At 42.6% G+C, this 27,444-nt stretch overlaps 1 protein-coding gene across 1 annotated transcript in view; it reads right to left on the bottom strand.

Annotated features, from left to right (window-relative positions):
- Window positions 1-27,444, bottom strand: part of LOC115206408 (Down syndrome cell adhesion molecule) — a 148,364-nt gene that overhangs the window by 113,809 nt on the left and 7,111 nt on the right. The window contains exons 2-3 of the mRNA XM_029773343.1: window positions 14,580-14,897; window positions 14,327-14,473 (exon numbers count right to left, since the gene is read on the bottom strand). Of these exons, the coding sequence (XP_029629203.1) occupies window positions 14,327-14,473; window positions 14,580-14,897 (465 nt within the window). The remainder of the gene's footprint in view (window positions 1-14,326; window positions 14,474-14,579; window positions 14,898-27,444) is intronic.

The raw sequence follows: 27,444 nt of genomic DNA, 5'->3' as shown, positions 1-27,444 counted from the left end.
TTCATCCTGACATGACCCTCCAGCATGTTCTGTGCGGGATTTCCTGCAAGACAAGAATGTCAGTGTTCTGCCATGGCCAGTGAAGAGCCCGGATCTCAATCCCAATGAGCACGTCTTTGACCTGTTGGATCGGAGGGTGAGGGCTAGGGCCATTCCCCCCAGAAATGTCCGGGAACTTGCAGGTGCCTTGGTGGAAGAGTGGGGTAACAACTCACAGCAAGAACTGGCAAATCTGGTGCAGTCCATGAGGAGGAGATGCACTGCAGTACTTAATGCAGCTGGTGGCCACACCAGATACTGACTGTTACTGTTGATAGTGGCCCCCACTTTTTTCAGGGATAAAGTATTCCATTTCTTTTAGTCACATGTCTGTGGAACATGTTCAGTTGATGTCTCAGTTGTTGAATCTTGTTATGTTCATACAAATATTTCAACATGTTAAGTTTGCTGAAAATAAATGCAGTTGACAGTGAGGACATTTATTTTTTTGCTGAGTTTATATTTGTCCACTATTATTGAAAGAATTTTTTTTTTTACATAAAATGTGCTGAATTGCTTAATGACAAATGAAATACATTTAAGAATAATAACAGGCTTTTTATATTATTAGTAGTATTTATTTTTTTACAAATAATAATCAAAAAGCCTGCCCCCAACAATAAAAAAAACATGAGTAATCAAAGAATATTAGGCAAGTCTTTCTCTCAATGTTTAAAGGTGCATTTGTCAAAATATGATTTTGGCAATGGGGACTTTTATTGATGGTGTGCAGGTAAACACCAGGTGTCCAGTTAAGACGAGACCCATGCTTTTCTACAGGTAAACACCAGGTGTCCAGCTAAGACTAGACCCATGCTTTTCTACAGGTAAACACCAGGTGTCCAGTTAAGACTAGATCCATGCTTTTCTACAGGTAAACACCAGGTGTCCAGTTAAGACTAGACCCATGCTTTTCTACAGATAAACACCAGGTGTCCAGTTAAGACCAGACCCATGCTTTTCTACAGGTAAACACCAGGTGTCCAGCTAAGACTAGACCCATGCTTTTCTACAGGTAAACACCAGGTGTCCAGTTAAGACTAGACCCATGCGTTTCTACAGTACTGAATGTCTTTATCAAAACAGCAAAGGGCTAGGGGAGTAACATATGATCACTGTACCATAACGTACATGGATATGTCAGTCAATATCCCTCTAGTTTGGACTATTAATTCGTATTGATCTGTAAGAGAAAGTTGGGATATGTCCAACACAGTAACAGGACAATATCTGACTTGAAATATTGAGAAAACAGGTGACCCCAGAGTCCCCTTTGATACAAAGTCGAAAAGCTGAGAAGCCTCCCAGGCCTTTTTGCTGAGTGAGCATGCTCACAGCCCAGCGACGCAGCCCCAATTTCAGCTAATTATTCCTGTAGAAAAACGAGAGCTCTCTCTCCCTTCTCATTTGGGTAGGAAATATAAAGCCTGCGTGAGGTAAAGACAGTATGGGAGAGGCTTGGTAATGGCAGTTTCTGTACATCCCTACAAGCAGCTACTTACATTATAAATGCAACAGTCCTTTGCAGTAGGCAAAAATGTATATTCAAATAGAAAATGGGAGAAGCGAAGGCATTACTTTATTGCTAGCAATGGCACACATAGTACACAATCTTTGTATGATTGTGGTTAGAGACTGCTAGATGCTAAACAGGCAGGTTCATAAAGCTACAATTGTAGACTCCAGGAGGAATATATCCTTGAGAATGTTTTTTTAATTGATCGGTAGATGAACCATTTGAGAGTGCTGGAGAATTTGGCTTTGAGAAACAGACAACAATTACACTTGCCCTAGGAGGCCAGGGGAACATGACCAGGTTTCCATGGTAACTCAAGTACAGCAGAAAGTACCAGGAAAATCAATTCAGATTGAGCTTTTTTTTCTATATATTATTTCTACTAAGGCTGCAAAGCATGCTTTTGCTCTAAAACCCAATTTAACTATTTTTCTACCGACATACTTAACTACAATGATTGAGGCACTGAACATTTCTCAAACAGCATTAAAAAAACAGCACCTCAAATATGTTTAAGCACACTAGCTATATCACACAAGCAATGTACCATGAAAATTCAATTTGAATGCAGTGCTTTAAAATACATGGATATGTGCTGGTACAGGCAGAGGAAATCATCCTCTTTCTCAACCGCAGTAACATCTCTCCTTCTCTCCCTTGCTCCTTCCCTCGCCCCCCCCCCCCCCCCCCTCCTCGCTCCATCAGAGGGGCAGCAGCAGCTGTAGGCAGGTGATAAGACTGTGCAGCAGCAAGAGCTGCTCTGATTGGCTGGCTGAACACCTACGCGGATGTGAAGATTGCAGGCTGCGTCTGTCAAAAGGTCAGTCTCCACGGCCGCCACCTTGTGACGTCATAGTCAACAACACTATGAAAGGCTCCATAATACCAAAGGAAGACAGGGACAGATAATTGCTTCCCCTTTCACTACGGTTTGCACAAAATGGAAAATGTCAAGAGTGCACCTACCAACCCAAAGGCAGACGTCTGTGCATCCCTACTTTACCAGCCTCACTTTTGTTTTTTCACGTAAGCTGAATCAGGTTTGTTACATTAGTGCAGGGCTGGAACAAAAGCCTGCACATCCAGTTAGCTATACAGGAGAGTTGGTCACCCCTTTTCTAGACCATAAGCATCTTTGTGACAGCCAGGAGAGAGCCACACCTCCACCCTGCTGCCACCAGAAGCATTCAAAATGCCCAATCCCTAAACCATATCACCATTCTAACACTAATCGCTATACTCTCCTGATGAGGAACTGTCTGTCCATCCGTCCTGGATAGATGGCTGGATGAATGAATGGATGAATGGGTGGATGGATGTGTGGATGGGTGGGTGGATGGATGTGTGGATGGGTGGGTGGGTGGGTGGGTGGATGGATGGATGGATGGATGTATGGATGTGTGGATGGATGGATGTGAGGATGGGTGGGTGGGTGGATGGATGGATGGATAGCAATGCACACAAACCCACTACACACCGCAGTTCTGATTCTCACACTCAGGGGAGACATACTGTGGTGTAAGCTGAAGGGGGAAGGAGAGGTCAAAGACATGCCACTGGGGCACTTTGTCCATGTTCCTAGGGTTAGTGCTACGGAGGAAGGGAGAGGGGGAAAGGACAAGAAGGAGTTTGCCATATTGGGCAGTAGAAAAGGGGCCAATGAAGGCTGATGTTTTATCCATCAAGACAGAGATGGAGGGTCACCTTAAAATAATAATACTGGCAGGCAGCAGTGGACGAGGAGCACTGCTACATTGTAGACACACTGTATAGTAACACTAATAACCGATTTGTATCTAATATTCTAAAAATGCATGATTCAAGCTCAGCTTTGAGTGAACGCAATTGTAAAAAGATCTAGATATCCGCCAACAACACCCAAACTGCAATGCCATTTGTTGTCTGAGATGAGGTCTTTGTTGCACAAGAAGCATTGACACTCCACTTGATTAGTTTACTTCAGTGTCTTTAATGTCTTGAGCGTTTCCAATCAGCGCTAAGACCCCCAGTATGGGCAGAATGGCTCACAGATTTAGTGTGGAAGTTAAAGGGACTAAATGCGATTTACTCTATTTTCTAGATTGACCACCCTGAGAGGAAGATGCATTCATCTCAGATTGGAAGGATGAAGGAGAGAGAATAAAATCCCTTTGGTCAGTCAGTGGGTGCTTTGTCTTTAAGTGCTTTTTTTCAAGGCTTTTAAGATGGGATCAGAGGCTGTTGCATTCTAGGAGGTTGATTGAACATCAATTGGCCTCTCTTCTCTGTGTTTATCCAGTGTTCTCCAGACCATATAGGAAGCGCCCGCCACAACCCTCGCCACCAACACACCCGGACCAGGGGACGCCTGCCCCACTGCACTATGGGTAAACACAACCCCAAATCTAGGAGTGGTTTATAAACTGAAATTAATTGGTTGTTCCGCCCGTAATTATTTCACGCCGCGCTTATTACTAATCTGTTTCTTGGCCTGCTGCCATGGTGTAGGCTGGCCTGGGTCCAGTCCACCTGTACAGCAGTGTAATCCATAAGCACTGGAAATGCCCATTCCCGTTCCGACGACTGATGCCAAACTGCAACATACCATAAACCCATCACTGCTTATTAAAGATTAAACCACGCTTAGTACTCATCGCTCCACAGATCGCCACCTAATCATTTTCATCCTAAGCAGCCTAATGGCTGCCATATTGCTTTTACTTATCAGTAAACTGTGATTAAGAACGCCTGCTCAGAGCTATAACGGTGATCAACAGTTGTTGTTTTCTATAGCTCTGATAGGCTGGGTGGCAGGCAGGCACTGTATCAGCAGGAAATCTGGTGTTCGGCCTCCTCAATGGAAAATTGCTATAATACTGAAGTAATACTGCAGTAATGAATCAGCAGGAAATCTGGTGCTCGGCCTTGCTATACAATAGTAATACTGCAGTAATACTCTGACTACTTACTGTATACGGTGCACCTCATACAATGTGAAAATACTCACATCGTACAATGTGAAAATACACAAACAATTCTATCACTCCCTCCATGGTTGGGGTCATACACACAATACCCCATAATGGAAAAGCAAAAACAGTTAATTAGAAATGTTTGCACATTTATAAAAATAAAAAACCTGGATATATCACATTTACATAAGTATTCAGACCAATTACTTAGTACTTTGTTGAAGGACTTTTGGCAGCAATTACAGCCTCGAGTCTTCTTGGGTATGACACTACAAGCTTGGCACAACTGTATTTGGGGAGTTTCTCCCATTCTTCTCTGCAGAAACTCTCAAGCTCTGTCAGGTCCCGAAGCCACTCCTGCATTGTCTTGGATGTGTGCTTAGGGTCGTTGTCCTATTGGAAGATGAACCTTTGCCCCAGTCTGAGGTCCTGAGCGCTCTGGAGCTGGTCTTCATCAAGGATCTCTCTGTACTTTGCTCTGTTCATCTTTCCCTCAATCCAGACTAGTCTCCCAGTCGCTGTCGCTGAAAAACATCCCCAAAGTATGATGCTGCCACCACCATGCTTCACCGTAGGGATGGTGCCAGGTTTCCTCCAGACGTGACGCTTGGCATTCAGGCCAAAGAGTTCAATCTTGGTTTCATCAGACCAGAAAATCTTGTTCCTCGTGGTCTGAGAGTCCTTTAGGTGCCTTTTGGCAAACTCCAAGTGGGCTGTCATGTGCCTTTTACTGAAGAGTGTCTCCGTCTGGTCACTGTAACATAAAGGCCTTATTGGTGGAGTGCTGCAGAGATGGTTGTCCTTCTGGAAGGTTCTCCCATCTCCACAGAGGAACTCTGAGGCTCAGTCAAAATGACCATCGGGTTCCATGACCAACGCCCTTCTCCCCCGATTGCTCAGTTTGGCCGGGCGGCCAACTCTAGGAAGAGTCTTGGTGGTTCCAAACTTCTTTTAATTAAGAATGATGGAGACCACTGTGTTCTTGGGGACCTTCAATGATGCAGACATTTTTTGGCACCCTTCCACACAAACCTGTCTTGGAGCTCTACAGATAATTCCTTTGACTGCATGGCTTGGTTTTTGCTCTGACATGCACTGTCAACTGTGGGACCTTATATAGACAGGTGTGTGCCTTTCCAAATCATGTCCATGTATGTCCATATAACAAATATAGCACTGTGTGATGTACATTTAGATCAACAACCAACCCCAGACCATCTCCTCTGCTCACTCCACTCACATATAAAAGGGTCCATTATCCCCTCACCCCAATTCCCCGAACTCCCCTTCACACAGCATTCATGCTGCAAATGCACAAATGCATCCTTCAGCTCATGTTCCCATAATTCTCTCTGGCAGCCGTGTGATTAATGCACACAAGTATTGATATTTCTGAATTGTATCATTCTCAACACACGCACACACTCACAGACGTGCATACACACACTCCCAATACCCCATCTCCCCAAGCTTTCCAGCAGCTGTGCATGAGTAGACTATGAATTGGGATCTAGTGAAAGATGAGGGTCAGCATTTCAGTTGCTGCTGCTCTGGGTGGAGCAGGAGTAAAATGATGTGCTGTGTTGTTTCATAAGGCTTTACTGCAGGGTGGGAGGAATAGCACACGCAGGCACCACGCACGCAGGCACCACGCACGCAGGCACCACGCACGCAGGCACCACGCACGCAGGCACCCTGCACGCATGCACCACGCACGCAGGCACCACGCACGCAGGCACCACGCACGCAGGCATACACGTACAAACACACTAGCCCAGGGCTGCCTCGCAATCGTTCTGTGGTTAGATAAAGATCATGCTTTCCCTCCTGAGAGAGAGAGAGAGAGAGAGAGCGTGAGAGAGAGACATAACAATGTGGCCTATGCAATGCAGTGTGGACGCCTTTGTTTACCAAGGAAAGCTTCGGCCTCGCCCACTCTCCTCTCCATCTTCTTCTTCCCCCTCGGCAGACCAAGCGAACCAGTGATAGCTTATTTCTGCCCTCTTTTCAAGGTTGGCCTGACTTTGGGTTGGATCCGAGTTGATTTAACTGTCCTGTCTCTGCCTGCCTGTAGGTGCCCTCTGTCAATCCCAGTGAAAAATGGGGAGGCGTCATGAAGCTGACTAGATTAATCCCTGCTGTGTGATGATGGCTTCCTTCCTTCCCTACTCTAGTTTATGTAAGGGCATCCCAGACATTATGGAGAATGGCTGGTTAAGACACTGATGCTATTAGCAGGCAAACTCCTTGATAAGCTTTGATTAGCACTGCTCAAGTACCTTGAATGAGGGTGAGTGGCGTCAAGAGCAGTGTGAGAGATTGCAGAGGCATTTAAACAGTTAGTGTAAAGTACACAGTTGTGAAGCAGCCCACATAAATGTGACGGAAAAATGTATCCAGGGGCTCTGGTAATGCTCCGAGCATTGGACGGCTACATTTGCATAAACCAAATAGAAAACAGTGTTTTGCAGCCAGCAGGAAATTGACTTGGGCCTTCTGCCAAGTGTTATGCAACGGAGGAAGGCAGGCTGGCAGTCAAGGAAGAAGACTCACTGATCATCCAGGATAGAGACTTTAAGACTGCATTAGTAAATCAAATCAAATCAAATGTATTTATATAGCCCTTCTTACATCAGCTGATATCTCAAAGTGCTGTACAGAAACCCAGCCTAAAACCCCAAACAGCAAGCAATGCAGGTGTAGAAGCACGGTGGCTAGGAAAAACTCCCTAGAAAGGCCAAAACCTAGGAAGAATCCTAGAGAGGAACCAGGCTATGAGGGGTGGCCAGTCCTCTTCTGGCTGTGCCGGGTGGAGATTATAACAGCACATGGCCTAGATGTTCAAATGTTCATAAATTACCAGCATTGTCAAATAATAATAATCATAGTAGTTGTCGAGGGTGCAACAAGTCAGTAACACAAGAGTAAGTGTCAGTTGGCTTTTTCATAGCCGATCTTTGAGAGTATCTCTACTGCTCCTGCTGTCTCTAAAGAGTTGAAAACAGCAGGTCTGGGACAGGTAGCACGTCCGGTGAATAGGTCAGGGTTCCAGCAGGTCTGGGACAACAGGTCTGGGACAGGTAGCACGTCCGGTGAACAGGTCAGGGTTCCATAGCTGCAGGCAGAACAGTTGGAACTGGAGCAGCAGCACGGCCAGGTGACCTGGGGACAGCAAGGAGTCATCAAGCCAGGTAGTCCTGACTTGTAGAATCGTAAGGCCCCTTTCTCTGACCACCATGACCCCTGAGCCCTTATAGAAGGTCAAATCCAGAAGATTATACAGTATAAACAGTACCAGTCAAATGTTTGGACACATCTACTCATTCAAGGATTTTTCTTGATTTTTACTATTTTCTACATTGTAGAATAATAGCGAAGACATCAAAACTATGAAATAACATATATGGAATCATGTAGTAACCCCAAAAAAAGTGTTTAACAAATGAAAACATATTTTAGATTCTTCAAATAGCCACCCTTTTCCTTGATGACAGCTTTGCACATTCTTGGCATTCTCTCAAATAGCTTCACCTGGAATGCTTTTCCAACAGTCTTGAAGGAGTTCCCATATATGTTGAGCACTTGTTGGCTGCTTTTCCTTCACTCTGCAGTCCAACTCATCCCAAACCATCTCAATTGGATTGAGGTCAGGTGAAAGTTGAGGCCAGGTCATCTGATGCAGCACTCCATCACTCTCCTTCTTGGTCAAATAGCCCTTACACAGCCTGGAGGTGTGTTGGGTCATTGTCCTGTTGAAAAACAAATTATAGTCCTACTAAGCGCAAACCAGTTGGGATGGCGTGTTGCTGCAGAATGCTGTGGTAGCCATGCTGGTTAAGTGTGCCTTGAATTCTAAATAAATCACTGTCAGTGTCACCAGTAAAGCACCCCCACACCATCACACCTCCTCCTCCATGCTTCACAGTGGGAACCACGGAGATCATCCGTTCACCTACTCTGCGTCTCACAAAGACACGGCGTATCAGACCAAAGGACAGATTTCCACCGGTCTAATGTCCATTGCTCATGTTTCTTGTCCCAACCAAGTCTCTTCTTCTTATTGTGTCCTTTAGTAGTGGTTTCTTTGCAGCAATGCATTCCAGGTGACTACCTCATGAAGCTGGTTGAGACAATGCCAAGAGTGTGCAAAGGATGGCTACTTTGAAGAATCTCTTGTATTACACTTTTTTGGTTACTACATGATTCCATATGTGTTATTTAATAGTTTTGATGTCTTCACTATTATTCTACAATGTAGAAAAGAGTAAAAATAAAGAAAAACCCTTGAATGAGCAGGTGTGTCCAAACTTTTGACTGGTACTATATATGACTACATTTAATACCATTATGGTATTGTACCAAAACTGGGAACTAGGAAAGATGCTCAGTATGCAATGCATTCACCAATAATAACAAATATCTTTCAACAACATTCCTTATAAGTGAGCAAGGGAAAGAAGTGATGAGAGAGAGAAAGAGAGAGGAGCGAGAGAAAGAGAGAGGAGAGAGCATGAGAGAGAAAGAGAGAGGAGAGAGAAGGAGAGGGAGAAACAGAGGATACAGAAGAGGAGGGAGAGGCTTACAGTCATCCCTCTCCTCCAGCATTGCAGTAAGCCTGTGCCTTAATGCTTGAGAAAAGCTTCCCTTGCACCATCTCCAGCTTAATCTTCAGCTTGAAAAGATGAAAGGCACGTGTGTTTGTTCTAATGAGAAAGCACTATCTCCAGGCACCAGAGGACCAGTCTCTACTTTTCCTCCCAGCAGCAGTAGACAGACACTGGCCGTCTCGCCCATACACAGGCCTTATACCTGTCTGTCTGTCTTTCTGTCTGTCTGGGGCAATGTGATGCAGCAGCACCATCGCAACATCCTGACACTTAAATGAACATTTAAATATTTTCAAATGTTTGCAAATGCCAGCAAACAACATGTGTAAGATACTGTATACACAGTAAGCTGCTTGCTCAAGAGAAAGTCCCACCTCGCATGGATGAATACAAGTTTCCCAGTAGGTGCAGAGTATAGCATCATTGGAGGAGACTGAAACCCAGAGGACCAATGCAGGGCCATGCAGGGCCGTGGTCTGAATGAGACGGGTTCACTGTGCAGCAAACCCCACCTCTGCCTCATCCAGCAAAACAAAGAGGAAGAGTGTGAGAGAGAAGAGAGGAAGAAGTTGTTATTGTATAACCATAGGACCCATAATTTCATTGTAAATCACTCCATCCAAGGGGAATACACACCTGTATGACAACATGTTGTATGCATCCCTTAGAGAGCTAGTTTTGATCCGCCTTTTTCCATCAAGGCCCCCTCATTAAATTGGATCACATGTGAAAGGTGAGAGACAAAGGCAAAGCAGATGCGGAAGACAAAAAGATGTCCAGCCCATCCTGTATTCAACAGCCCCACCACTTGATACATAAAAAAGCTGGAGATGCATTAGGCGTCCCATATAAAAGGCAGCCGCGCTGCAAGCTCCACTCCTCTGCTTTGTTCTCTTTCATCTCCCTATTAGCTCTGTCAATTGTTTATCAAAAGCCGAGAGGAGCCAGGCGGCTGCTGTGAATTTGAAAAGCCGCACGGCGAGGTACATTTTAAAATGCATGACAGGTTAATGGTAAGTTAGTGGCAACATTAGGGCTTGTGAGTTGCGGTGCTCATTCAGATTGAAAACAGGGCCACTTCAAATGACTACTAAGCAGTCCTTATTTTAAGAGGTCATTCATATTGTAATTAACTTTTCAATCACAGTTGATTAATTAAGACCGGCCCTAGTCTGTAATTATACATATTCTTTCCCCTGACATGAATCAATGGAAATGTACAGGTTTCAGATGAGACGCAATGCAAACCAGTCCCTTCTACATATTAAAATATGATTTATAGGGTAACACCTTATGCTAAGGTGTCTACTTTAAAGGGGTTATATGATACAAGAACCTATCAAATACATACATATTTCACTGAACAACCACAAAGAAATGATTGTATAGTGAAAAAAATGGCCAAATCTATAATAATACAAATTATTTGGTAGCTAATACTGATGTTTGTTACCATGACATTAAAAACCAACATGTATAATAACATCAGAGGCCCTGGTTGAGGTGGATCTGTTGTGTGTGGAATGGGTTTTAGTCTTTCAATTCCAATAGAAAGTCTGACTGCGGATGTGTGCTTGATGTAACTGTTCCCAACCGAAACCTTAGATTAATAATTTAGCACAGCGGTTGGATAGCTTTATTTTGTGTCCACCGAGACAAAGTCTTCTTTCATGAAAAATTTAGAGTGCAGGGTTGGCAACCCTCAGAGAAGAATAGGTTGGGTCAATCTTCTACGTTTCAGGCCTGGTTGATAACCTCATGCTAACACATTTACAAACACACACACACACACACACACACACACACAACCTGGGATCAAACCCCTGGTAAAGAAATAAAACACACACACCTTTAAATGCACTTTGTAAACATACGCAGTAAACATACGCTGTCCATAACTGTAAGGTTATTTGCTCATGTATCAGAACATCATCAAATATTTAGCGAGGAAAGAGCACTGATCCTGACCGTGATGCTGATGCTTCTGACAAGCCTCCTGTGGCTTGATAGTTATTGGAATAAACAGGAAACAATCCCATCTAGGTTGTTTTTAATGCATGTAAAAGCACTCCTAAGAACTGGGTGATGATAAAACATCACTGCTCCTATGCGTTATTCACCTTTAGAACACCCTGGCTGTTTTGTAGTAAAAAATAAAGGTTCCATAGGACTACAATACTGCATGACCTAAACTCACTTAAAAACTCACTAGCTATTATAACCCTGCCCTGTGTTATACAGTTAAGCACATAATTAAAACGAGAAAAGTCCAAATTCCGCTTTCCATACTACTCTACTTTTCAAGGCCATGAATGTTACACAGTAAAAAGTGATGACTTCTAGGCTTCACAGATGCAAGCATCTTTTTCAGTCTTGTCTGAATCTGCAAAACTCATGTGCAGTCATTATAGACCATATCATATCTCCTTACAGCAGCAGAAACAGTAAAGCCCTCGACTAGCAACCAGTACACACAGACATGGATCACAGAAGGGATCTTTGTGCTTGAGCAGACACATTTAAAATGTCATGAAAACATGTCCCACAATATAAAGCAAAATTGCCCAGAAGTTGCTTAACAGTCTAACAGGAGAGTTGTCGTTTAATGTACAATATCAACCTGTTTATTTTTGTATTTTTTTATTTCACCTTTATTTCACCAGGTAGGCCAGTTGAGAACAAGTTCTCATTTACAACTGCCACCTGGCCAAGATAAAGCAAAGCAGTGCAAGACAAACAACAACACAGAGTTACACATGGAATAAACAAAACATACAGTCAATAATACAGTAGAACAAAAGAAAACAAAAAGTCTAAATACAGTGAGTGCAAATGAGGTAAGTTAAGACAATAAATAGGCCATGGTGGCGAAGTAATTACAATATAGCAATTAAACACTGGAATGGTAGATGTGCAGAAGATGAATGTGCAAGTAGAGATACTGGGGTGCAAAGGAGCCAGATAAATAAATAAATACAGTATGGGGATGAGGTAGGTAGATACATGGGCTGTTTACAGATGGGCTATGTACAGGTGCAGTGATCTGTGAGCTGCTCTGACAGCTGGTGCTTAAAGCTAGTGAGGGAGATATGAGTCTCCAGCTTCAGAGATTTTTGCAGTTCGTTCCAGTCATTGGCAGCAGAGAACTGGAAGGAAAGACGACCAAAGGAGGAATTGGCTTTGGGGGTGACCAGTGAGATATACCTGCTGGAGCGCGTGCTACGAGTGGGTGCTGCTATGGTGACCAGTGAGCTGAGATAAGGCGGGGCTTTACCTAGCAGAGACTTGTAGATAACCTGTAGCCAGTGGGTTTGGCGACGAGTATGAAGCGAGGGCCAACCAACGAGAGCGTACAGGTCGCAATGGTGGGTAGTGTATGGGGCTTTGGTGACAAAACGGATGGCACTGTGATAGACTGCATCCATTTTGTTGAGTAGAGTGCTGGGGGCTATTTTATAGATGACATCACCGAAGTCGAGGATCAGTAGGATGGTCAGTTTTACGAGGTATGTTTGGCAGCATGATTGAAGGATGCTTTGTTGCGATATAGGAAGCCGATTCTAGATTTAATTTTGGATTGGAGATGCTTAATGAGTCTGGAAGGAGAGTTTACAGTCTAACCAGACACCCAGGTATTTGTAGTTGTCCCCGTATTCTTAGTCAGAGCCGTCCAGAGTAGTGATGCTGGACAGGCGGGCAGTTGCGGGCAGCGATCGATTGAATAGCATGCATTTAGTTTTACTTGCATTTAAGAGCAGTTGGAGGCCACGGAAGGAGAGTTGTATGGCATTGAAGCTCACCTGGAGGTTAGTTAACACAGAAACCAAGGCTGTCGAGTCTGCCAATAAGAATGTGGTGATTGACAGAGTCGAAAGCCTTGGCCAAGTCGATGAATACGGCTGCACAGTAATGTCTCTTATCGATGGTGGTTATGATGTCGTTTAAGACCTTGAGCGTGGCTGAGGTGCACCCATGACCAGCTCTGAAACCAGATTCCATAGCGGAGAAGGTACGGTGGGATTCAAAATGGTCAGTAATCTGTTTGTTAACTTGGCTTTCGAAGACCTTAGAAAGACAGGGTAGGATAGATATAGGTCTGTAGCAATTTGGGTCTAGAGTGTCACCCCCTTTGAAGAGGGGGATGACCGTGGCAGCTTTCCAATCTTTGGGAATCTCAGACGATACGAAAGAGAGGTTGAATAGGGGTTGCAACAATTTCGACAGATAATTTTAGAAAGAGAGGGTCCAGATTGTCTAGCCCGGCTGATTTGTATTGGTCCAGATTTTGCATCTCTTTCAGAACATCAGCTATCTGGATTTGGGTGAAGGAGAAATGGTGGGGGCTTTGGCAGGTTGCTGTGGAGGGTGCCGGGCAGTTGACCGCGGTAGGGGTAGCCAGGTGGAAAGCATGGCCAGCCGTAGAGAAATGCTTATTGAAATTCTCAATTATAGTGGATTTATCGGTGGTAACAGTGTTTCCTAGCCTCAGTGCAGTGGGCAGCTGGGAGGAGGTGCTCTTATTCTCCATGGACTTTACAGTGTCCCAGAACATTTTTGAGTTAGTACTACAGGATGCAAATTTCTGTTTGAAAAAGCTAGCCTTAGCTTTTCTAACTGCCTGTGTATATTTGTTCCTAACTTCCCTGAAAAGTTGCATATCACGGGGGCTATTCGATCCTAATGCAGAACGCCACAGGATGTTTTTGTGCTGGTCAAGGTCAGACAAGTCTGGAGTGAACCAAGGACTATATCTATTCCTAGTTCTAAATGTTTTAAGTGGGGCATGCTTATTTAAGATGGTGAGGAAGGCACTTTTAAAGAATAGCCAGGCATCATCTACTGATGGGATGAGGTCAATGTGCAATGAATGGTTCCAATCGAGGGGGGTGGGATCAATATGACAGACAGACATTAGCCTGACTATTACTGTAGGTAGACAGGATTCCATGGAGCTACAGTAAAGGCTGACTGAGACCACAAGCAGGTAAGTCACAGAGAGACAGAGAACAGTGGACCAAGCATACAGAGCAGAGCAGGGAAGGCTTCCCATTCAGAAACTTTGGGATCCATAGCACTGTCTGTGTAAACAAACCTTATTTTGTTAGCTACACCTACGAATCATTCCATTGAACGTGTAATCCAATAGCTGATTTGAAGAGTCCAAGCAAGGAATTGAACAAAATTCTGACCAAGATATACGAATGTTGTCTTACCTGAGGATAGTGAGACTGTGTCTTTCTCCCACGATACGACAGTGACGTAAGCCTCCACGGAGGCTGGGATAATGCACTTGAAGACCGCTACATTGCCTCTCATGGCTTTCTGGTCCTCCACCCGGACCGTGTAGGGTTCCCGAAATACTGAGGATAGCAAGAGGGGTGGCATTTGGCAAAGGCAAATTAATACATACAAGAAGAAATTAAGGAATGACAACAACAACAGCTACTATTTAAAATAAATACTTACCGGCCTTAATGTGGACATCTTGGCTTCTTATTTTCCCTGAAGGATTTTCAGCTGTGCAGTAGTAGGTATTGTCATGGATCAGCTTACTAAAGCTGGAGGGGAGGAAGTTAAAGATCTGGAGAGTGCCATTGGGGTGCACGTGGCGGATCCCGGGCACATCGTAGATCTCCTCTCCGGTGGCCAGGTACCAGCGCAGCGAGGCGGGGGGCACCCCTGCAGCGGGACAGGGCACCAGGGTCCCTGTGGTGCTGGCAAACACTACCTCTTGCAGAGATGCATTGACAAAATATAAGCTGGAACGTAGATCTTCACTAAAAACTGCAAGAGAGGAGAACAAAAAGTACAAAAACATTAGATGACAAGACAACTCACTTGAATGGGTATACTACCGGAGTAGGATCTTAATTTGATCACTTTTTTGCTGCTGATAATTTTCCTGCTGAGAAAATACAGATGAGCTTCATGATTTACATAAATTCACTGAAAACCGTGTGAACTAACCTTGGGATCCATAGCACACGGTTATATTAACAGTATTACAATTGTCACGTAGCCTAATTTTGGTCAGCTAATAGCCTAACCATTGATCAAGCAATATTATGGACTAATCTTTCAAATCCTGTTGCTGCAGGATTATTTTGCTGCAACAATACTGGTCAAATTAAGAGCCATATGTATGTTTACTTCTAAATACATCAAGACAGTAGTTATTTACTTTGCCATGATGAAACAAATGAATGCTTTGTTATGGATCTGGGCCCAGAATCACAAAACACTTCTTACGCAAAAACTTAAGAAGCTGCTTAAGAAAACAGATAAGAAGTTCATAAAATAATTTATATGTGCAATTCCTCAACAATATCTTAAGATTTCATGATTTTCTTACGAACTCCTCAAATATCTTCTTATGTGTCTTCTTAAGATTTACCTAGCTATCTAACTAGCTATGGCAATCATGTTAGCAAATTTCCAACTGCGACTACTGTTCTAAAACATGTTCTTGGGTTTAAAATAATAAATACTGAAACTTTCAGATAAAGTTTGTGAGTAAATTAAACATGTCCAATTGCTTTCATGAGCTTTTCCTCTCACTGCCCTGAGATTAAGACAAGGGTTTAGCTATCTTGGAATTTAAGAACATTTCCAAGAACTTTATTTTCAAGAATCGAATTTCTTCTTAACTTTTTGCCTAAGGTGAAATATAAGAAACAGCGCAAGAGAATTTCCAAAAACCTTTTTGAGGAATAGCAACTTGGCTTAACTTTCTTCTTAAATCTATAGTTAACAGGCCCTGAAGTGAGGCCATTTGCCATTTGAACATGTATGCTGCTTTGGTTGAGCAGGGAAGCAACAAGCGGGAAAGGAGTGTTGATGATGTAAAAGTGTGTGTCGTTATGTAGCTCCCTTGAAAGCAGAGAAACACGAAGTGGGACCAATTAGCATCAGTTGGCTGGCTCAGTGCTAATCGTTAGGTGGTTGATTTCTGAGTGGTGTATAAACTGAGTGTACAAAACATTCTGAACACCTGCTCTTTCATGACATATTGATGTCACTTGTTAAATCCACTTCAATCAGTGTAGATGAAGGGGAGGAGACATGTTAAATAAGTATTTTAAACCTTGAGACAATTGAGGCATGAATTGTGTATGTGTGCCATACAGAGGGTGACTGGGCAAGACAAAATAATAATATATGGCAAGATTTATTTACCTTTGAACTGGGTATGGTAGTAGGTGCCAGGGCTGCTGGGTTTTTCATGCTCAACAGATTCTCATGTGTATAAAGAATGGTCCACCACCCAAAGGATATCCAGTCAATTTGACACAACTGTGAAAAGCATTAGAGTCAACATGGGCCAGCATGCCTGTGGAACGCTTTTGACACCTTGTAGAGCCCATGCCCTGACAAATTGAGGCTAATCTGAGGGCAAATAGGGGTGCAACTCAATATTAGGAAGGTGTTCTTAATGTTTTGTACACTCAGTGTATCATTTCTCCTGGCTGAGCATGGACCTGTGCCTGCCTGCTGCCTACCTCTAGATCTCTGTCTGGTGTCAGAGTCAGTGCCTAGCAGTAAATGGCTTACCAGTGACCGCTATCTAGGCCTCCATGTCGATAAAACATTTTAGCACTTCATAAATTTTGAACAAGGTTTCAAATCGCAATGGTTTCCACCCTCTCTCTGCTCCAGGGGCTTTGACCCGCAAAGAGATACACTCAAACACACAACCATGCACGCACACACACACAAATAAAAAATAAAACCAAACTAACCAAAAATTGTTTAAGTAGGTTACCAATTCAAATTGTTGTAATTATGTGGGAATCCAGTGTCCATAGCTAGGTTTCCATCCAATTGGCGACAGATTTTCAGGTGAATATTCTAAAATCTGCATAAAGAAAATGTGCATTTTCCCACCAGTGTTGTGTTCGCACCAAACTAACTTGTTGAGGATAAAAATCAATGCGATGACAAGTAGTGCACACAAAATTTACTTTTTGGCTTAAGTTTTCATGTCCCAAATAAAAATAAAAAGTTGTGTTTCTATCGCATTTTCAACTCTACCGATAGTTTTGTCACAAAGGTGCCTACTCTCGTCTTGGCACATGCGCTTTAGCCAACAGCTCTCAGATACAGTGTGGACAGGCTGTGTGGGTAGGCTAGTCTGCATGATGATATTATTATGGACAAGAGCAAGATTTCTTTGGGGGTCAAACGGCAGTCAAGCATTGATCATCATGCCATGACCCTCGATATGAAAGGAGCATAAAGCTCAGCACCATGAACTTTCACCACTCTGTGAAGTTTATCACAACTTATTTCATCTGTATCCTAATAAACTGCATGGTTTTCCAAGTCCAAGTTTACTCTGATATCATGGTTATTATATCAACATTTGTGCACAAAGGTATTTCCACCGCCATTTCTCGCATAATACATTTTACAGGCACAAAAAGATCCCACCATGTCGAACAAACTAATTATCTGTCGGCATTTATACATTTGTATCGAATCTTCCATATTGATCTACCCTGATTTGAGAGCTTGTTCAGTCCAGAAGTAAGTTGGGATCAAATGGTAGCCACTCTAACTTATCAATTGACCCCATTTACTGTAGAAGGCATTAATGAAAACAACGAACTGGGAGAAAACACAATCCTGTATAACCTGTGGCTCATCCATAATTGTATTTCTATGGCAGAGAGTTGGCCTGAGAGAATCCCTGGCTGTGAATGAGCTCATTCCTTAGTAGGTGATGGAGGCGCTAGCTGAGCATTAGCCTCCTCAGATAGATCAATCTGTCAATGGCAGTCGTACACACAGAGGACAGACGATAGGGATGACTCATGACGCACACCCACACATGCTTTCACAGACACTTAGGGGTATCCTGAGTCTAGCTGCGTGACGCCCATAACTTCCAACGGAGAGGGCTACCCAGGACACTGATTTCTCTCTCTCTCTATCCCTCCTCCCTCCCACTATCTCTGATTGATTCTGTGGTACTAGCATCTGCAACATAGCTCCAGGAAGGTTTGAATGTTGTCTATGATGGACCTAGGCTTATTCATTTGTAACGCAGTTAATTATGTTCCCACTTGCCACTGCAGAAATGTGTATTTAATGTTTATGTATTCTAATTGGTTGGTTTAAGTCAGATGTCAATAAGGGGTAATGTCATTGGCTACGCTTGCAGAAAGGGGGAGATTGGAAACGTAAATTCTTGCCAGTCTGTTATTGACATGCAAGCGGTAGGTCATGTTCTGAAATACTGTAATCTATTTCCATATTTACAATGTGTACATTTCCTAATATATATACATACATACACACCCACGCACATACATATGTGTACGGTACCTGTTAGATATTAGGGGCATCCTGGAATGTGCTTTTCTATGTTATTGTCGAAAGAGTGAGTTAGCTAGCATGCTCTTATTGTAATGGTCACATTAGCTCTCTGCTAATTCACAGTTATTTCCATGCTAACAGATGAATCATGAATCTACAGCCATCAACATATATTTGTCCTACACATTTAATGTGCCTCCTTGTGTCTATTGTCAGAATAAACACCAATCACCTGGGACCACTGGCTGGACTTTCTTTAAAAACACAACGCAAGAGAGTTACGAAGTACAAACACACCTGTTACACGTTGAAGCCCATCTTGATTTGCCCAATAACAAATAAATAACATTGATTGAGAGAAAAAAAAGACTAGTTCTATCAAGGTTGTGCCTGTTTAAATCTTTTAAAATGGAGTGAAAGTCTTATTGCTATGTGTGGGTGTGTAGCTGCTTTAAATACTCAATTGAAAAGAATACATCAAAGTCATATCAAATTGTAATTCATTCCCTTTTGCAGCTGGGGCTGAAGTAGAACCCTTCCTTGTGGCCTATTGATAATACAGCCTCAGACATGAGGGAGAGATCAAAACCAACCTGTTAGTGTGCCAAGTAATTTTAATGAAAAATCCTCTGAAATCATCAATGTGTATAGGTAGGTGTCTTAAATAATTAATCAATAATTGGTGATGTTGTTCATATTTTAGAAACATTAAAATCCCTATTGTATTGATAAAACGTAAGATATGTTGAATATAATATTTGACGGCTTTCTAAAATCCTCTGTCTCAAACATTTCTGTGTTAGAGATCTTTGGCGGTTTATCAAGAGCAATCTGAGCCAATGGCTGAGAAAGAAAACAGATGCAGCACCCATTAGATTTATAACACTAGTGACACAAGAAGTCCTTTCTAGTAATTTCATACAGAAAAAACACTGTCCAATACAATTCCCAAACAACAAAACGTTCTATTAAACTTGACTCAAAAGCGTTCCACAGGGATACTGGCCCCTTCATCTACATTGATAGAAGTGGATTTAACAAGTGACATCAATAAGGGATCATAGCTTTCACCTGGTCACTCTATGTCATGGAAAGAGCACATGTTCATAATGTTTTGCACACTCGGTCTATACTCTGAAAGCAGAAAATGCCACAATAGTAAATGCCTGGAAAGAAGTACATCAAAGGAGTGTGACATTTTGAAAAGCTTGTATTCTGCGAGAGTACTGAAAATAAATGGGAATAGCGGGGCTCAGTATGGCATATTTCCTCTATTCTACTGAGCCTTATTTACTTTATGTTAGTTTTCTTATATTTTATTATTTCTTATTGTTGTTGCATTGTCAAGAAGGAACATGCAAGTAAGCATTGTGTTGGACGGTGTATACCATGTGTATCCTGAACATACGACTAATAAAACTTGAAACTCAGAAAAGTGACTCAGTTTAGCACCGTGTAGTCATGACAAAGATTGTTTTGATAAGACCAACTGCAGAGAAGTCAAAGGTCCTTGTGGATCTAATCATACTGAGTACCATGTCACTGCACTACTACACCCATTCCTACAGGAGCAGCTCTACATGAGTTACTCTACAAAGGGTTCATCCAACCCAGGTACAACCTTCTCAGAGGCCCCACTAAGGGTCATGCTTCTCATGCCCGAACAACTTCTCTCAAACCTAACCACTTACTAAATAACCACAGAGGTCATTTGTAATTGCCATAATTTTTCATGAGCTGAACCATAAAGACGAAAGAAGTGACACTGTTCAATAATGTATTATATCCATCTATAATTAACCAAGCTTACTTTTTTGCTATCAGCAAAGCTGGAGGGAGAAGAAAAAAGACAAGGCCACTTCATTGCCACTGTCTTTTTCAGTGAGAAGGGGGGAGGATTCTAGTTGGGAATATAAATCCAGAACATTTTATACACACAAACATATCCCAGAACAGATTTACATTTCCTAGATTTGTAAATGTTGTAGATGTTAGATAGCCCAGAGAAGGGCATCCAACCATGAAAAACAAACAAGGAAAATGTTTATGCCAGAGGCAAATGATGCCTGGTGTTAAGACCACATATCTAGCAACTACTGTACTGTAGCTACATGCACCTGGGAATATTCTCAGTATACCATTACTGTGAATGCATGTTTAATTCCTAAGCAACTGAACAGAGCAGTGCATGAAATAATGAATGTATATGTACAGAGAATGATAGCTTAATCATTCCATTAAATACGTGGTATCATAGCACTAGATTGGTCAAATAAAACAATACTGTTAATATGAAAACATCTCATGAAAACCATCATTGAGCAGTAAATCTGAAAGTGTACCACTTGAGAGTAACAACAATCATTTGTAATCTATTATATTATCCATTTACTTCAGTATTGAAATGATGCCAATTAGCATCAATATTCCATAGCACCAAATGGCTCCTCTCTCATTTTAATATGAAAATAACTCTCAATCACGCTGCCATTATGCAACTGCTGTGTTGCGATTGGACGAACATCAGGATGGAATATTTTTGGATGGAATGCTGAGCATGATTATTATCTGCACACAAAACAGCCCCTTGTATTAACACAGAGGTACAGTGTGAAAAAACAATGTTTACATAACACATTTACCATGAAAATGAACATAAATATGAATATTCACACTTTGAGTGAAGCTGATCAATCAAAGGCAGTAGAATTCATCAGCTGACAGGCAGGTGTAATCAGCCATCACAGAGTGCTTTCAGGACTACCGAGGCGCTTCATTTAATTCAACGTGTAATCGATGCTGATGGGACAAACACCAACATGTATGCATGCTTTAACCCCTTACTGCCTCTTTCTTTAATGAATACAGCCACATGTACAGTTTATGTAGTGCATTTGCTTGGAAGTTTACTGTTTAAATTGTGCTTCATCCATGGGTGGTATTCCATATTTTGCCATCGTTTTATCATGAACTCATCTGACAGACAGACATCGAGAGCAGAAAAAGAGACAGAGAAAATATGGAAATCCAGAGAAACTGGGAGGGTGGATTGATCAACTAAGTATCAACCAAGTATTTTATAGGGCACCCATGTCACGTCTGGTGAGCCAGTGGCCTGTCGTCGGGGCTGCCAGTGGGCATAGGCACACGGGGCAGAGTGGGGCGGGGCGGGCAGCTGCTGCACTGTGACAGGCTCTGTCAGCCAGGAACCCTTGATAATTAAAGCAGCCCTCTGTGCTATGCCTGGGGGGTGGCCTGGGACCAGGAGCAGAGACAGGGGAGGAAAGGAAACAGGGTAGGGGGCAATGAGGGGGGTTATCCAATGTGAGTAAGCATTCTCCTCTTTCTGCCCAGAGGCTATACACAGGGCTTGTACAGGAACTTGCCAAATGACAGTCTCCCAATTTGATTTCATGAATATTAACCAGGACATGACAGAAGGGGCCGTTGTCTGCTCTGCTCACTGGTGATATGCAAAGACAGATCGCTTGTATGATGTCAGAGGAGTAGGATATGGTAAAGCGTAGCCCCATGGTGTACCTCTAGATCTAGTTTTATTTGCATGCGTTAAACGGGTGAGAGTGGATGTCTCATTAATAGAGGAGGCAGCGGCAGCATATCTCAGTAGGGAGAATGTCAGCGCCCAGACGTTGATGTCTGAATTATGCTGCTGATGAACCAACAGGAGGGAGAGAATCTGATGGGGGATTACAGTATATACCAAACTATAGCAGCTCCCTCTGCTGCTACTACAGCTGAATAAAAAGTACCAGGGTAAAAATAATACTGTTTCGTTGCACAATATGAACACTAGAGGGTGGAGAAAGAGTTTATTTCAAATCAAATCACATTTTATTAGTCACATGCGCCGAATACAACAGTGAAATGCTTACTTACAAGCCCCTAACCAACAATGCAGTTTAAATAATAATAATAAAGATATGAATAAGAAAAATAAATAAAAGTAACTAAAGAGCAGCAGTAAAATAACAATAGCGAGACTATATACAGGGGGGTACCGGTACAGAGTTACCGGTTAGTCGAGGTAATTGAGGTAATATGTACATGTAAGTAGAGTTATTAAAGTGACTATGCATAGATAATAACAGAGAGTAGCAGCGGTGTAAAAGAGGGGGGGAGGGCATTGCAAATAGTCTGGGTAGCCATTTGATTAGATGTTCAGGAGTCTTATGGCTTGGGGGTAGAAGCTGTTTAGAAGCCTCTTGGACCTAGACTTGGCGCTCCGGTACTGCTTGCCGTGCGGTAGCAGAGAGAACAGTCTATGACTAGGGTGGCTGGAGTCTTTGACAATTTTTAGGGCCTTCCTCTAACGCCACCTGGTATAGAGGTCCTGGATGGCAGGAAGCTTTGCCCCAGTGATGAACTGGGTCGTACGCCCTACCTTCTGTAGTGCCTTGCGGTCGGAGGCCGAGCAGTTGCCATACCAGGCAGTGATGCAACCAGTCAAGATGCTCTCGACGGTGCAGCTGTAGAACATTTTGAGGATCTGAGGACCCATGCCAAATCTTTTCAGTCCCCTGAGGAGGAATAGGCATTGTCGTGCTCTCTTCATGACTGTCTTGGTGTGCTTGGACCATGTTAGTTTGTTGGTGATGTGGACACCAAGGAACTTGAAGCTCTCAACCTGTTCCACTACAGCCCCGTCGATGAAAATGGGTGCGTGCTCGGTCCTCTTTTGCTGTAGTCTACAGGCATTAACCGAGCAAACAATTTGTATATTCAATCAAATGGATGGGAGAAAACAATTGTTGTTACAACTACTCTTATGAGAATACCAAGTTCTTAAAATTGCTCAATGATTGTCCTCCTCAGTGCCCAGACTTTTCTAGGTTGATTCAATCTATCTGTGCCAATGAGGGAATACTAAGGTTTTTTTGCAAATTTCTCAAGAAATTTTGAGTGCAGCATTTTCTTCATATTGGGTAGACTTTCCACAAACAAATTAACAGAAATTTAAAAAACATGATGTATTTATGGCAAGCTGGAGCTAATCCCCTTGTCAAAGCCTGTGAGCGGCAGAGGGAAGAGCAAGGGGGAGTCAATGTGTGTAGACTAAACTAAACCACTGCTACAGGGATAATGCCAAGATGCTAGACCATCTTGATTTAATGACATCCAAGTAGACCAATGCTGGGTGGCAACATTTTAGATGAGGAGGACATGGTCACACTGGACTGTTTGAATAAAGAAAGAGCTGTGAACCTTTTGAGTATAGTATGCTGAATCTTTCTTATATCCTTTGTCGGATTCCTTTGTACCAGAAATGGTACTGTACAACCAGTTGAAGACAGCGTGATTATGGTGGCCCAGAGGGTGATTGTGTATGGTGTGCTGCACAAGTTTTTGCAAATTCTAACGGCCACATCCATATTGATCTATATTGTATAGTATAGTATTGTATAGTTAAGATTTCCCTTCACTGGGACTAAGGGGCCTAGCCAGAACCATGAAAAACAGCCCCAGACCATTATTTCTCCTCCACCAAAGAGTTGGCACGATGCATTGGGGCAGGTAGTGTTTCCCTGGCATCCGCCAAACCCAGATTTGTTCATTGGACTGCCAGGTGAAGCGTGATTCATCACTCCAGAGAATGTGTTTCCACTGCTCCAGAGTCCAATGGCGGCAAGCTTTACACCACTCCAGCTGACGTTTGGCATTGCGCATGATGATCTTAGACACTCGGTCTCCTGAGTGGCGCTGGTCAAAGGCACTGCATCTCAGTGCTAGAGTTGTCACTACAGACCCTGGTTCGATTCCAGGCTGTATCACAACCAGCTGTGATTGGGAGTCCCATTCGGGCGACGCACAATTGGCCCAGCATCGTCTGGGTTAGGGTTTGGCCGGGGTAGGCTGTCATTGTAAATAAGAATTTGTTCTTAACTGACTTGCCTAGTTAAATAAAGGTTAAATAAATAAATAAAAGACTTGTGTGCGGCTGCTCAGCCATGGAAACCCATTTCATGAAGCTCCTGTCGAACAGTCATTGTTCTGACGTGGCTTCCAGAGGCAGTTTGAAACTCGGCAGTGAGTGCTGCAACCGAGAACAGACTATTTTACCGCTCTACATGGTTCAGTACTTGGCGGTCCCATTCTTTGAGCTTGTTTGGCCTTTGAGCTTGTGTGGCTGAGCTGTTGTTGCTCCTAGAAGTTTCCACTAACAGCACTTACAGTTGACCGGGGCAGCTCTAGCAGGGCAGAAATTTGACGAACTGACTTGTTGGAAAGGTGGCACATTATGACAGTGCCACATTGAAACTCACTGAGTTCTTCAGTAAACCCATTCTAATACAAATGTTTGTCTATGGAGATTGCATGGCCGCATGGCTGAAATAGCCAAATCCACAAATTTGAAGGGGAGTCAACATACATTTGTACATATAGTGTACCTCAAAGGCTGTTAAAGAACGCAGCATTTTGGGGAAATGTGTCGTTCAGTACAAACCATCACGTAACGTAGCAAGCGTTAAACTGAACTGAACACACCCCAGGTCAAGAAGAGCACATGGGCTCAACAGTATTTTGACAGGTTACCCTGCTTAGCTTCCTCACACAGAGTTAGAGTAATTAAGTTTATTACATACTGTTGATAGTGCAGTTTGAGGGTTATTTAGATGGTGGATGGATGGATGACTATCTATGTAGACAAACACTGGAAGGAGACAGATTACACATCTGCAGAATTAATGATGGACTGACCACAGTTACTCCCATCCATGAACTCAACTACCTCCTGTTCTCCTCCAACAACTAATCTCAATCTGACCAATCAGAATAGAACAAAGTAGTTGCTAGGTAGATAAGCAATTACTGTTACAATTCCAAACAATTGATTCTCCACTTTTTAGAACTACACAATGGTGACTTTGAAAATAATATCTCTCAGAAATTAATTATGCACTATTGATATTATTAGCAGTTACTCAAATAGTATATTGTAATGGATCCCCATCTTACAACACGACAGGTCTGGCCGTGAGGTGTTTCTTGTTGGTCAGATATTGTTTTTACATCAGCCTCACATACTGGGGATAGCATGTACTGGTCAACACTCTGTCACCAACAGTAAGGTGCAGGGACATCAATGATGTTGCCATGCATATATACATCATTGCCAACCTGCATGCTCGCTATGGGAACAGGATCTTCCAGAGTGGTGGCAAATGTAGACATACTACAGTGTAGAGGAGAAATTCGAGAGAAATGTAAAATAGGTGAACAGGTGATGCCCAGGTGATCATAAATCATGTAGCAAATGTAAAATATGTTGCAAACGCCCCATTTATTGTTAGACAGTGATGTAACACTAATTGAGAAACCAACAGAAGTGATGTCATCACATATTGTTGTTACTTCCATTGATTCACATTCCACTGTTGTCAAAGAGAATTCAGTCATGAACAGCTGGCATTGTGAAGTATGTCAGTGCTAATGTCACAACAGCTGGCTCCTGTCATCTTATTAGCTGCCCCATGACCAGGCCTCTTTAAATATGCTATGTGCCACACTCACTTAAATACTCCAGACCTATTTGACAATCTTTATAGACATATTATATTAAACATTTATCACATCCAATCCGTAAAGCAAAAATATTTATTTAACACTAAGGAGCACAGCATGTGTTCCCTAAAGAACCCCCCAGCCAACCTGCCCCCTCCTCTCTCTTCTCAGTCACTACCCTTGCTTTCTTTGTTATCCCCCTTTCTCACTACACACCATCCCTCCAAAAAATGTAATGTTCCTCCTCTCCTCTAGGGTTGTCCCTTTCTCCTGTGTGTTCGCTGTGTGACAGGGAACGTTAGCTCTGTAAAGCCAGCCAGCCAGCCAAGCAGAAGCAAATGTATTCAGAGCATTTAGTACTCCGGATTAATCGAATTATAATTTAATCATCTGATCAAACAGCAATTAGCATAATCACTTCTGGGGAAAGGCTGATAGAGAGAGAGAGAGGGAAAGCAACACATAATAAAGCTCAGGCTAGCAACACTCTAATGAGACATTTACCAACATTCACAAAGTTACTGATTCCTGGGGACTCTTTAAATATGAACCACCTCTTTTTAAAGGTGCAACTCTGCATATTAAAACATCAAATTGGTGACTGATCCAAATTCATTTGAATACACGCTCATTCATACACTGTGGTTTGTGTCTCTTTCTCTGTATTCTGAAATCAGATATGAAGTTTGAATATTGTGAACACAAACAGTATTTGCATCTTACAGAATGACTGATTGAGAAGTTTAGCTGTGATAAGGACATAGATTAAACACTAAGAAAAGTAAAAGAGTATAGATCAATAAGACAAAGGGAAGCAGATGAAATGTGAGCAACCAGCCAAGCTCAAAGAGATCCAGGGACACACCATGAGAGTCACCAAGGTGATCCATCCATACAGTACCAGAGCAAACATGTGCATTGGGCATATAGGGATCCATCCAGTTAATTCCCATGGCTGTGTAGTTCAAAGCATGAGCATTTGGGTACTAGATTAAGTGACCGATTAATTCTGCCCCTCAAAAATGATATGTGATCTTTGTGACTTTGTGAATAGTTATCGTTACTCTTTGTATATGTATTCCTCATGCTGTTACTTTTCTAGTATTTCTCTTTTCTCTCTGCATTGTTGGAAAGGGCCCGTAAGTAAGCATTTCACTGTTAGTCTACATCTGTTGTTTACACACTTCCAACATCTGTCCTGTTCACTGGACTCTTATGAGTTGCACTACATCATACTTGAGCTCTATATACACACCACTCATATACAGTAGTCCTAATCAAACATACAGTATGTGCATTAGACATAGGTAGAATGTTAGTGTATGTATTTATTTTGTCAGTGTTCTCTAAAAACTGCTTTAGTCTCATTGTTCCTTCACCATGACACTTTTCTAAGTGCTCAGCCTTTTAAAATAACATTACATAAAATAACATGTCATGTCTTTGCCAGGTTGATCAAACACGTAAATCTGTGTGTGTTTTTTTCCCCAGC

This window comes from Salmo trutta, chromosome 13 (genome assembly GCF_901001165.1).
Source record: "Salmo trutta chromosome 13, fSalTru1.1, whole genome shotgun sequence".
Lineage (NCBI taxonomy): Eukaryota > Metazoa > Chordata > Actinopteri > Salmoniformes > Salmonidae > Salmo > Salmo trutta.
Note: the sequence above shows the minus strand (reverse complement) of the source record. Positions and strands in the feature narration are given on the sequence as shown.